Source organism: Sander lucioperca, chromosome 4, assembly GCF_008315115.2.
Source record: "Sander lucioperca isolate FBNREF2018 chromosome 4, SLUC_FBN_1.2, whole genome shotgun sequence".
NCBI lineage: Eukaryota > Metazoa > Chordata > Actinopteri > Perciformes > Percidae > Sander > Sander lucioperca.
Window position 1 is genome coordinate 9,108,190 of NC_050176.1, and position 14,052 is coordinate 9,122,241.

At 38.3% G+C, this 14,052-nt stretch overlaps 1 protein-coding gene across 2 annotated transcripts in view; it reads left to right on the forward strand.

Annotated features, from left to right (window-relative positions):
• Nucleotides 1-13,168, forward strand: part of LOC116042606 (cytoplasmic phosphatidylinositol transfer protein 1) — a 92,888-nt gene extending 79,720 nt beyond the window's left edge. The window contains exons 4-10 of one of the 2 annotated variants that reach the window (XM_031288866.2): nt 257-264; nt 1,742-1,813; nt 6,008-6,103; nt 6,682-6,837; nt 7,704-7,767; nt 8,710-8,849; nt 9,375-9,599. In XM_031288866.2, the coding sequence (XP_031144726.1) occupies nt 257-264; nt 1,742-1,813; nt 6,008-6,103; nt 6,682-6,837; nt 7,704-7,767; nt 8,710-8,849; nt 9,375-9,380 (542 nt within the window). In that variant the 3' untranslated portion in view covers nt 9,381-9,599. Of the gene's footprint in view, nt 1-256; nt 265-1,741; nt 1,814-6,007; nt 6,104-6,681; nt 6,838-7,703; nt 7,768-8,709; nt 8,850-9,374 lie in introns of both variants that reach the window. The other variant, XM_031288865.2, reaches the window with a different exon arrangement.
• The last annotated feature ends 884 nt before the right edge of the window (nt 13,169-14,052 follow it).

Consider the following 14,052-nt stretch of genomic DNA (forward strand, 5'->3'; position numbering starts at 1 on the left):
TGAAAGAATGCTCAATCCAGTGACAAATTCACACAACCCATATTCCGCCGTCAGGACTTGTACGGTTGTGATGTCACTACTATTACTAGTAGTAATATATATCATAGCCACTATGCACTTTCTGTATGTCTCACACAATTTTGTACATTGTGGCTATTTACTTTCATGCTGTGGAAAATGTGTAGAATCTGCATAACTAACTGTGTTTCTCCTATGTTCTGTCTCTGCTTTTGTCACCCCACGCCACGGTCTGTAGAATATACAGTAAGTATCCTCTATGTAACACTGCATATCTTTATGAGTGCATTATGGTGCACCAGTGGCCACATTGAGTGTGGGAAGTGCTGATCATCACTGGTGTCTCCAAAATGAAGAAAAACAAGAATCTTGACCCCTCACAATTATTAATGCACATAAATCACAGGACACTATTTTTTTGTTCCATTTGTTAACCATTTTCAGGGCACTATATTTACTAAAAATCAGACATTCAAATAAAATGTAAGGATTAAAACTAGTGCTAAATCTAGTTGAATATGGTGGCAAGGAAAAATATTTTATGAGTGTTTAATTGGAATGAATAGATTTATTTATGCCCACTTAATCGCAACATTGACAATTATCACCTTTTAAAGTTATGGCGAACGTGCTAGTAAACAATTAACTATTTACACATCCAGAAGAAACAGAGCAATATTGACATTCATTTGGATTTTTTTTTTCTGGCGACCCGCTAAATGTTACTAAAACTTTCCTAAAAAAGTTACATATTCATATTACTTTTTAGGTCTGTTTTGGTCTCCTAACAACTCCTGTGAAAAATATCTGGTAGCCTACTTGAGCTGCTAAATTCTCCACTATGTTTAGCTAGATAACACAAACACACACACACACACACACACACACACACACACACACACACACACACACACACAGAACTGCATAAGTGACCTGTGATTAACCCTTGAAAACACATGAAGCCTTGGCAGAATAAGCTAACACATTTTTAAGACACATGCATACGATTATGCTTAGCTATAGGGCTTCTGTTGTGCACAGGGAGAAATGTCAACAGATGAGTCACGCTACTTCAGGGTGCGGGGACAAGAGGGGAAAGACAACAATGTTGCAGCGACAGAATGCTTGATATTGCCTCAGTATATGTGTGGGGGCATTTGTATGAGTTGGTTTAGCCATGCCAAAATTTGTTTTTAGGCAAAAGACTGTCTTGGCTTTTGTCAATGTTGACAAAGAGATAGAAATTGACATACTGTATAATCACAGACTGGACTTTTGTTTTGCACTACACAATGAGAAGGAACATGAGAGAGAGAAAGAGAGACAGAAATCTAACAGCAGTTTTGACTCTGTGTTAATAAAGTAAAGTAAAGTACTTTAAAAGTCTACTTTTACACGCTACCATTGAAAGAAGTTATAACAAATTGTATTACTAAGTGGCCACTTTTTGACAGCCGTTTGCCATACGGTAAACTAGAGTTGAGACATACACCCAAACCAAGTAACTGTAATGTGTATTATCACCAGAAGTAAGGAGTATTAACTTTCTACAGGATAAACTGTTCAGCACTTCTATATTTACTCTTTAAATGCTTTAAATGCTAAAAGGCAATGAAGCAACAATGACAACTTTGATGTGCAGGGCTACTTTTGAGCACAGTTGCTTTTAATTTATTTATGATATTACAAGTGGTGTCACATCTTTGTCTTTCTTTATCCACAGTGCTCATTCCTGCCCAAGTTCTCCATCCACATAGAGACAAAATACGAGGACAACAAAGGCTGCAATGACAATGTGAGTATACTGTGTGTGTGTGTGTGTGTGTGTGTGTGTGTGTGTGTGTACTAAGAGCCTTTCGTAGTGGTTTGAGAGGATGTGTATGTGTGATAAGAGCTTTGAGTAGTGGTTTGGGGGATTTCGTCACATTTCTCAATGGTAAACTCTAACAAGGAGTCTGGTATGAGTACTCTGTACATACAATTGCATGTCTGTCCGTCCAGGAGGAGGGATGGATCGACAAATAGATACTGATATTCCTGCACTAAGCTTATATCAGCCCGTAGGCCCAGTCAATAAATCATTCCTGTTTTAACTCCTATAAAAATCTCTCAGCTTAATATACATCTGCTGTTTGTCTTCTGTCCCCTCTTATACATACATCTGTACAGCAAAATAGGCCAATTTAAAACCCAAAATATCTCATAGCAGACATATTGTCAAAAACAAGACCTCTGCGAAGGCTACATGAGTAAAACCATCTGGGCAGATTTGGCATCTCACAGCCCCTCATTTGCAATCCTGTATCATAATGCCAAATATACTATGCGCCTTGAGAGTCTGCCAAAAACTGCTTCACTTGTTGGATAGCTAATTTCATTTAGGCTGTTAACCTCCTCACATTCTTTCTCTCTATATTTTACTCCACTCTCCAGTTTATAGGAGCATTAGTCATCAAATGAAAGGCTGCCACTACCTGGACAGTGAGGAAGAAGAATGGTAGTGTAGTGTGCAAAGGACAAACTGCTTGAAATATATCATGGTGGGCGGCCAGCAGGTTAATGTTACTGTGTGCTTATAGTTTGCTTCAAATGCTAGTGATTTTGTTGTTGTATAAGGGACGATACATGGACTCATAAAGTGCAGAGGAAGACAGAAATGAACAGACTGTCAGTGTGCATTAAATATGTAGTGATGTTTTAGATTGACACGACAAGGCGACATAGCAAAGGCTCTTTTATTAAATCTAACAGAAATCGCCTACAGCAAATGCACTAAATGTATAAAAACTGAGACAAATCACAGTTCTGTTGCATAAACATGTATAAGAGCGGTGCATACATTTCATCGTCTACACACACACTAATAATGCAATGATACAGATGCACTACTTTGTCTAACATCTTTAGGGCAAACAAACAAAAAGCTTTGCATGTTTTATGACATGTATATTGTATACGTAGTTGATAAGTATGTGAGGTGTATTTGCTATATAGGATGCTGTGAAAGAATATGAATGCAGCTGTGTTTTATATAACATTCTCTCTGTACAAGTGTCATGTTTTCCCATGCGTGGATTCTGATGGCATAACATCCGTCTGTCCACTCGGAGTGTCTTGAGTCACAGTCCAGTTGCTCGAACTGGAAAAGCAAAGACATCAAGTAGAAAGGATTCAAAGATGGTGGAATGAAAAAGTGGGAATGGTGCAAATGAGGGAGAAAAATCATGGATGTTTGGACAGGAAATGAGTGGGTGTGTGAGTGGACATCATGCACCGTTTGAATGGAGGATGCAGTAACATTACATGACATGCAACATTCCACAGTACTATCCAGTGTACTAGGGGTGTGCGCTCTCACTCATACCCACATACATTAACACTTGAAATTGTAGCATGTGTCCTCAGGCACATGTTGCAATGAATTAGACATTTCATTAATTTTAATAAATTAGAACATCCTCAACTTAGTGCATTCCTCCTGTTGAGCAGAAAATGTATCCATTCCTTAAATAATTTCCAAATTTTATTTCTAAAAATTATATCAACCTCATTGTATTCACTTAATGATTATCTCTTATGCATGCCATGGATGGATGGTCTTTTTTCATTTTTAGGCTGATGAATTGCAGTACAATCAATTTGTTTTATTCAGACAGTGATTACTATTAGCCTTCAGGGAGCCTAGCTGCTGAGCATTTTAGGACAAATGCCCTGCTGTGTGTACTGAAATGGCCATCTATTGTCTGCCTTTGTTTTGACTTTGTTGTGTATTCACACTGGAAAGCTGTTATAATGAAGTGTACCAACAAATGCTGGCATACAGACTCGAAAAGTGCAGCTAAGGACATTTATATTTTAGGATAACGATTAACCAGATTCATACTATAGCAGTGCTTCTGTCACGTTGGGAGAAGTAGGAACAAAGCTATGGTTAGTATGGAGGGAAATGTAGTGTTATGTTATTCTAGCATTTTCAAAATGACACACTGAATGGCCTTAAGGGATGCAAGGATACAAGGTTACGTTCACTGGGGAACGCTGTTATCATTCATGGGATGCCAATTTGTTGTCTTCTTTTTTTTCTCCTTATCTCTTTCTTCACTCTTTCACTCTGCCAAACACTCTCTCTATGTTTTACTCTCCTCTCCCTCTTTCTTAATAACAATATGACAGCACATTGGTGTGCCTAAAAAACATTGGCAAAGTTATTGTAAAATTGTTTTCTTACCCCTTAATACACACTTAACTTGTTTACAAATTCAGTCTTACTTTGTTTGAAAATGCTTCAATAAACAAAGGACCAATTCACTCGTACACTCAGGTATTTGTATTTTTAAAAGTAATGCATACATGCTGATTGTAGATATTTTTTTCCTTTCCTTCTCATCTCTTATTACACAAACCCATGTTTCCTCTCTTATTTATAACATTCCCTCTCTGTCATTCTCTTCCTTTCTTCCCCCCTCTGTTCCTCTACTCTATTTTCCTCTCCCTCCCTGTGACTCCATCCTTCTCCTCTTATTACACACTATCTTGCTCCTGCCTCCCCGCCCCCCCACCACGGCATCTCCTTTTCATTGTTGGCCTCCTCCATTTCTCCTCTTATCCCCCTCTCTCTCTCTCTCTCTCTCTCTCTCTCTCTCTCTCTCTCTCTCTCTCGTCATCCTAGTCTTCCTGTCGCTTGGCTGCACTCATGCATGCTGACATATCACCCTTATTGTGCCAGCATTGCTCATACACACTGTAAATGACAGAATGTATCCTTGGAGGGAAGGAGAAGAAAAGAAGGGAAAGAGAGAGTAAGAAACAGCAGCACCTCAGAAGCCCTGTGGTGAGGAGCAGAGAGTAACAACGGTGCTTTTCAGATGTTGCGCTAATCACTCCGCCCAAGTAGCAGTGCTTCGCCTTCTGAGAATATAGTTCCCAGTATGTATACAGTTAGAAGATGGCTGTGTCTCTTGTGACCTTGTTATTTGTACACGCTGTGACTATACAAATCACAACATATAAATAGGAAAGTGTTGGCGTTATATTGTCACTTATTCGGAGCAGTAGGCTAGTTGGAGCTGGTTACCTCCAGGATCTGTGCTAAACTAGGCTAGCGGTGGGTGCGTCAGACAGAGTTACAACATGCACGAAGATGAGAAGGGTATGTATGGATTAGTAATAATACATTTAGACTCTATTCAGCCTACAATGTGTAAAAGTAGAGAGGAACATTTTCCTCAAACATTTCTCTTAAACATAAGATATAATGTGGAAGGATATTGGGTATCTCTATCCTTTTTTATATCTGTTTTTTTACATTCATTTTAATCTTCTAGCAGCCTGCCTTTACAATAGTTAAATTAAAGATAAATCCCTTACATGAAACCTGTGGCCTCTAACCTTACTTTAAATGCACACACACACACACACACACACACACACACACACACACACACACACACACACACACACACACACACACACACACACACAGACAGACTTTCCCTTGCTGCAATATAACAGGCACTGTAGTGCGAGCTCTGTTGAATGATACCTGATTTATTGTAGTTAAAAGGTCTATATAATAAACACCACAAGATCTAATGGATAATAACAATACAGTAAGAATAAGAAAGACTAAGAAGGTTGCACACTTAACAAATTATACAGTAATTGCAATCAGCACTGTTTCATTTGGCACAGAAACAGATATAAGACATGGGCATAGAGCCCCCTAATGGTTATGTAAGCAAATACATGTGTTTCTAGAGTTTGGCTGAGCGACGAAGGGACAGAGAGTGACAAGATGCACAGTCAAACATTAGTAACAGTATGAATAATTTCCAACTTTTGAGTCAAGCAGAATGGCAGGTTTGCCAGCCACATATGTGATGATGTAACCTGGAAAATACACATTTCTAAAGTGTATTTTTATTTGCCAGAAGGCTACTCTGGCAGAGGCTGCAGTGAGCGCTGGAAAACCTATCCGTTCTACTTTCAGATCTTTGATACCGAGCTGAAGGAGCAGGAGAGGGAGGTGTGTTTCGTCGACATCGCCTACGATGAGATCCCTGAGCGCTACTACAAAGAGTCTGAGGTGAGCATGTGGAGGTGTGACTGTGTAGATGCTCATGGCTGTTGGGAATTAACACTCCTGGAGAACTTTAAGTGTAGTGTTGAATCTGGAAATGCTTTAGTAAAACTATGTGATTTAGATGAAACGGTGTGATCTCAGTTTCTGTCATGTTGTGATCTTACTCAAATGGTTTTCTCTGTTTCTAAATTGTTTTATATCCGATCATTTCCGGTAAGAAAGTTTTTCTATCTCTATGAGGATCTTCAGAAGGAAGATAATAGTATGCTTGATATTATTATTTCTGTCTGTTAAATTTGATATTTAGGCCCAAACACTCGCAGCTGAATTCTGCTTTATATGCCTCTACCAGCTCACACAGCATTCATCTGGAGTCTAAAAGCCTGTGAAGTGTGAGAGCTAGTAATAGTCTTCAGATAACAGATTGCCTCAGCTCTTATGTGTATTTAATTCTGGCATTCAGTCATGCATGCAATTTTAGGCTCTTACATCTCTCCACTGGGGTGCAGAAACGACATTGTTTGAAGGTTTGGGTTAATCAACGTGCGTGTGTTCATTTCCCCCGGCCCATCCCATCGCAGGACTTGCGATATTTCAAGTCAGATAAGACGTCGCGGGGGATTCTTCAGGAGGGCTGGAGGGACACCCAGGATCCCATCATGTGCTCATACAAACTTGTCACTGTCAAGTTTGAGGTGTGGGGTCTGCAGACACGTGTGGAGCAGTTTGTGCACAAGGTGAGAGGTCGCCTGTGGGATGAATGTGAGATCTTAATACATCTTCATACATTTAGTTAACCTTGTTGCAGAAATAGATCTTTACATCTATACTTCTTTACTTGGCTAAGTTCATTTATTTTGGTCCAGTCCCCCAAACCATTTGCTCATTGTTATAAAAAAAAAAAGCTATTCTATATGATGTTGTTCTGAGACAGCTGGTTAAAGTACTTTTGCCACTGAGCTGAATTATAATTTAAAATCCTAAAGACGCTAAGTACATTCGTCTCCACGATCGTACTTCTAAACCCTGAATCTTGAATATTTTGCTTTTAAACATAACATTGATTAAAGGTCCCATATTATGCTCATTTTCAGGTTCATACTTATATTTTTAATTTATACTAGAACATGTTTACTTGCTTTAATGTTCAAAAAACATTATTTTACTCATACTGCCTGTCTGTATTCCCCCTCTGTCTGAAATGCTCCGTTTTAGCGCCGGTCTCTTTCAGCCCCTCCTCCCAAAAAAATCCCGGTCTGCTCTCTGTGTCTCTTAGCACCTTTGCACTGTCACTGCAGCAGGGGAATGAGTGTAACGGCACTGTAGCGGCACTTATATATAGTATGATATATATTACTGCTAGTAATAGTAGTGACATCACAACCATACACAAGTCCTGATGGCTCGTTTAAAGGCACAGTTTCTGAATATGGGTTGTGTGCATTTGTCAGTGGATTGGCATTGGATTGAGTATTTATATACCACATTGGCCTGCTTTATAATCAAGAGAGAAATTATATCTCACTTTTTACAATTTGGAACCTTTATCAAAAAGATGTTTCATGAGTAACTATTTTATGACCGTCATTGTGTTGTGTTACAGGTGGTTCGGGATGTGCTGCTGCTGGGACATAGACAGGCATTTGCCTGGGTGGATGAGTGGATTGGTAGGTCTATCAGTCCTTTTCTACAGTTCTGCTGTCCATACACTTTAGCTCTTTTACAGCACATTTCAAACTTTCCATCATTAACTATTTACTCAAACCAATATATCATGAATGCATTGCTTACACAATAGCATTTAGTTTTTTTATTTAAATAAGTATGTAAGTATTCCTAGATGAAATCAATCCCTTTTCATTGTCGTACATTGTGAATAACTGCTCAAGTGAACCTTTAAGGAATACATAAATAGTTCATAACACCTTTACATTTCCCATGTATTTGTATGTACTTAGATTTATAACCCTTCTTGAGATGTTATGTTACTACTATTCTTTGAAATCTTAACACTGTCATAGCTACATTAATTGTATAAATTACTGTTGTGCGATTACTGTTTATTTACCAGTGTGCGTTTAAAATCACTCCACCTGCATCTAATCCTGTCACTACCAGTCCTCCTCATGGATCCTCCTCTTGGTATCATCACTAATCCTCTAATGACAAACACTGTACTGTCGAGTCCAGGCACAGTCAGTGTTTATTTCAAATGAAACCTGCATGATAAAAATGACTCTTAAACTAAACTCTTTCATGTTTCATTTTTGAGAAATTCACACCAATGATCCAACATCTTCTTTGGGTGTGGATTGTTCATGCTTTTCCTCAATCTTGAAAAGTCCTTGACCTTCCTTTCTCCCTCCTTCCTGGTATGATGCTCGGATTCATCTTGCTGTCTCCTGTAAACTCTCTGGGTCATGGGAAGCTAGCACTTTGACCTCTAAAGCTTTAACTTTAAAAACCACTAATCATCATCCGTTACTCATACATGGAATGCACCTTTGCCACCTAACCCTCACCTTCCCCACCTGTTTGTCAACTGGAGAGCCATTATAGAGGAGTAAAGAACTTTTCGACCCTCGTTCCACCCCTCCCCCTTCTTCCAGATATGACTTTGGATGACGTGCGGGATTACGAGAGCCAAATGCATGAGAAAACCAACATCAAAGTTTGCCATGAGCAGCAAGTGCATTCCACAACAAACCCATCTTCACTGGATGACATAGAGATCCATGACAAAGCAAGCGTATGTGTCTTTATCATTGTTTCTTCACTCCAATGCCCCAGGTCTGTCTCATACTGGACCCGTTTGTGACTGCGAATGAAGTTGTCACAGTTGCATATAACTGTCCACATACATCTCCTCATTCTGTCCTACATTGAGTCAAATGATGCATACTGTAGGTGAACTGTTGAATATAAAAATAATATGATAATTCAAGTCTGCCAAGATTCATAAAGGTTTGAAAAGGTATCTAGAAAACATAAGGCAACACAAATGAAGACTAGAAACATTCTGGTAATTAAAATACCACAATGAGAGCTGACAAAAAATACTACTTGTTTTTTAATGTTTTTTTTCCAGCTTTGTTTTATATTTAATGTATGTTCTGGGTATGCCTGTGGCTCTAATGATAACTTGAAGTTAAAGAAAACTACAGTTTCAGCCTTTCTTCGGAAATTCTCTAAAATTGTGTACAAAGAGTAAAAAACAACACTACTTTCCCAATTCTTCCTCTCATTGGTCTCAATTGATCTTTTTCCAATCCAGACATGACAATGGATGAGGTGAGAGAATTTGAGCGCACCATCCAGGAGGCCACCAACCAGAAGATTGGGATTTTTCCACCGTCGATCTCCATCAGCGACACACCCTTGTCCTCCTGTTCCCTCACTGGCCCTGCCAGTGCCCCTTCCACCCCTATGTGCACTGATGCGCCTGAGTACCTTCCTGTCCCCAAGGACCGACCACGAAAAAAGTCTGCTCCAGAAACCCTGACCCTTCCCAACCCTGCCCCAAGTGACGTCCCCCAGGGCTCTACCCTGAGCCCACTACCGGATTCAAACCACCTTCAATCATCCACACCACCCTCTTCCAACTGTGATCTTGCTGAGATTGACGAGCAGTAGAGGGAACTTGGGATGACTTTCCCCACCCTGTGCTTTACTTATTCTCCCAACCCCATTGTCTTAGTAGCCTAACAAGTCTAGCCTAACCTCCTAACACCAGTGGCCAGACATTCAAGTTTTCTAGCCATATCTAATGATTTGCCATAATCCTGGACACACAACAGTCAATCACAATATAAGTCTACATCAGTGTCACTGATACCATCCAGGCAGCTGTAGGCTTAGCCATCCTGTTGTGGCTGAAATCCTCTTCCTGTGTGTCTAGCCAGCCACATGTCTCATCTATTATAACAACCACCTGTGATGTCTAATCAAAACAGAATCCCTAATTATTTTTGTAGAGCGCCAGTTCTTTATGTTATATGAATAAATTATTCTTAGTGTTTCCTTAGTTATGTTTTCTTCAATCAGACAAGCTGATTGCTTTCAAACTGTTGAACTATGAAGTAGTTGCCTTAGCACCACAGAGCCAGTGGTGTTTATTAGTCTTGACAATGTGTGCAAATGAACAGCCTAACAAATCAGTCTGTAAAATGGAGGTATATATTAAATTAGAAATGAAATCAATTACACAAACTAGAGTAGCACAGTATATCTAATATGTTAGAGTAACACACACCAGAAAGACAGCTAAGTACCCTCATAACAGAGCCACTTAGCAACTGTTTCCTGAGCTGTCCAAACTGGCCTGCAGATCAGATTGCACCAATCCTTTCCATCCCAAACTCCAATTATACAACAGATGCAAGATCAGTACAATCATAGCGAGTTTACACCTCAGGTTTCCCTGACTCTACCTGACTCACACTCCAAAGGCAGGGATATTATTGTACCTTTCTCCCCCTGCCTATTGCCAAACAGTGACTTTTTATACCTCCACAGATATTACAATACACCAACTATTGTATGTACTATACCAGTATACTTAACCCTTGGAATGTTTACACATCAGCAATCATTTGCATATTAGCAGTAACATTGTACCTTAAGCTGTTGTTCTCTGCACTTGCGGTTTTAGCGTGACAGTTTAATGATTCAAAAATTTAATTTGTTGAAGTTTAGTACTGCATATATCTTACTCAAGTTGACTGAGCGGTCAGTATAACAAAAAAAACTAATTAAAATGTTGCCTGAAACTAATACTGGACATCTCATGTGACATAAACATGATCCAATTTTATCAAATCAGCAAATCACTTTGTCATATGTAGGAACAAGGCCATTTTGGGGAGTTTTTAAGCATTGACTGATCTTTGTGCATATTGGAGGTAATGACAACTCAAAGTTTGATTTGAGGAGAAGGGCACATGCATCAAGCTGACTTGAGTATGTGCTTTATTAACTGCATAGTGTTTGCAGAAGTGTGGATACGTTTTACTTTGCCAGTGATGGTTGGTAATACTGACCTAGTGGTAGGCGCGGAAAATGATTTTGAAACGGGAACATCTTTTGCAGTGCTCCTGTATTTGTGCTGGGCATGTACTGCTAGTTAATCCGAAAGGAGAAATAAATACATGAGGACAGCAACTTATTCTTTGAAACCCCTTTTTTCCACACATTGATTTTAATCAAATAAAGGGTTTCATATGCTGCATGGAATGTTCACAACATATCTACATATTATGTGAAGCATATATGTATATACTGTAAATTAATGGATTGGTACAGTATATTTGGTGATGCTGTAAGGGGAAAATAGTGAATGCCAACTTAGGAAGCTCTGTACTCATTTTGTATAATAGTAAAAGCAGATTTTGAGTGCAACGTAAGCATGCTCAGAGAATATAGACCTACAAACTCTTTCAACTCAGTGCCTCTGCATGCAACTATTGAATTATCACCATTTCTTTGCCTGTTTTTTTATCTCAAATGTTGCACATTACCAAGAATATAAATGGGCTACGGCCCCATAACACACAAGCCAAACTACTAGATAATCAGATCAAATTAATCTCATCAAACTACATCATCAGACTCTGAAGTATCAGGGCTTACTTGTTATTCTATTTCAGGTAATTAGAATATTTTTGTACCCTATTCTTACCAATTACTTCTTACTTTACAGTGCAAATGCATTTTTGCACTTTCCATTCTTTGACACCTCATTTGACAATGAAGAAATGTGTTACAAAACAGTTTTGTGGGGTTTGTTGGACCAAAGTCCTATAAAACAGCATAGTGACTTAAAAGAGAGGAGTTCAAGGAGAGAGTCCTTAGTGGTTTTGCCATAAAATATTGTTAATAGTATGTACTGTTTCTCACTTGCTTTTGTTAAAAAACAAAACAACTGTAGCTATTTATCTGTAACTGTAGCTTTTGTCTTTGCCTTTTGAGGATACAAATGTTATATACCAGTTATTGGCCCTCTGTATTGATCTATTATGTATAGATTATACATACTTACAACTCTGGTATTGACCATCTCTCTTGTCAGGAACACAGAGATCCAGGGATATGTTTGATCTACCATGGGCTATTAAAAATAATGCAAAATAATATCCAGTTGTGTAACATTAAGCTCTGCTCTGTTTAAAAGAGTAACATATTAGTTATTGTAAATACTATTGTTAATGACTGATATAGTAGGTTTCTTACATTTAATCTGTTCCAAGTTGCATTACTGATGTGACATGAATGTGTTCAAAGATTTCAAATAGACAGAGAAGGATATTCTTTAGTGTTTGTGCGATAAGGATGACGGCTCCACAGACCTGATTTTTAATATGTGTCTTTATCGATGAAGTCGTTATCTATTGAGGATACTAAATTCCGTTAAGTTTACTCTTCTCAATCAAGTTTCAAGGTTCCTCATTATAGTGGTGCACTTTGGACTCTCCAGTTGCTTTTTCGTGCCCTTGCAGGGCAAAATTATTTGTACAAGTTGTAAACAAATTGCTTTTCTTTTTAGTAGGGTGTCAGCTTTGACGTTTTCTTGCCATGGTAATTGAGAGGTTATTGGCTTTTCTGTTGTTTCTTTAGTAAACCTGTTGTACTTTGAATTTGTGGTTGCTGTATTGTTTGAAGGAAAATCTAAATTAGTTTCTCATTAATACTTTGGATAAAAGGACCAAGCTTTTTGCTCCTCCTCCCCTCCCCCTATACAGTTTGCATTCGGCCAGGCTGTTGTGCTGTCTCCTGATAACTGGGACCTGTCTCACCAACCAGGATCACTGAGTTATGTAGTGTACACAACTGTTCTGTGTTGGCGATCAGGTGTGGTTCTGGCTTATCCAGCTTTCTACATTAATCCTGCTTTGTGAAACAGGTCCCACAAGTGCCATTCGTTTTCGACTGCTGGGAGTCGCTCTTAGTTCTTCCACTTTAACTATTATTGTAATTGTTATATTTTACTTCCCTTTGAGGTTCATTTGGTTCGTTGTAATTATTGATTTACTTTTTCTGAAATAGACAAATAAACTTTACTAGCTATTGCAACAGTGTTATTTTTCTTTCTGTTCAGCATGCATGTTTTACATTACCTCTCATCTGTTTTGTCCATGACCCAACATCTCATGGTGCAGCTCGCAAGGTAACATGATCTTACTACATGGGCCCTGGTGAAACCTTAAATTTGCCCTCTTTACCACCAGCTGATGGTGATCTTCACTTAACATGCATCTGGTCCAACCATTTAAAGGAAAAATCCATCCTAAATACTACTGTAGCCTAAGTATATTTAAAACCCATTTTTGTTTCCAGGTATTTTTCTCATTTCTATGGATAACGGGCTAAACTGAGGTGTAAAATCATACGTACAGTAAATGGTGGAAGAAGTACTTAGATCTTTTACTTGGGTAAAAGTAGTAATTTTACACTATAACAATACCAAATTCCAAGTAGAAGTCAAAGTTTTACTTGAGTAAATGTTCAAATGTATTATTACCAAGTATCCAAATTAAAACTAGTCATTAGGTGACAAGATGGGGCCTCTGTGTGTGTGTGTGTGTGTGTGTGTGTGTGTGTGTATACACATAGTGTGTGTATATATATATATATATATATATATATATATATATATATATATATATATATATGTATGTATGTATGTATGTATGTATGTATGTATGTATGTATATATATATATATATATATATATATATACACAAACACACACACACCCTGAACTTTACAGATTAATGGTCTATAACAGTGTTAACATATCTCAGGATGAAAAGTTATGTCCCAGTAATAATGCATTTCTGATGTCAGGCTTAGGTTGTCATGAATTCAGTGTTTATTGCTCACCACCATAAAAAAAAAAACATAAAAAAAACAAAACATACTCTTTAAACTTAATACAACAAATTTGCCACCAAGAT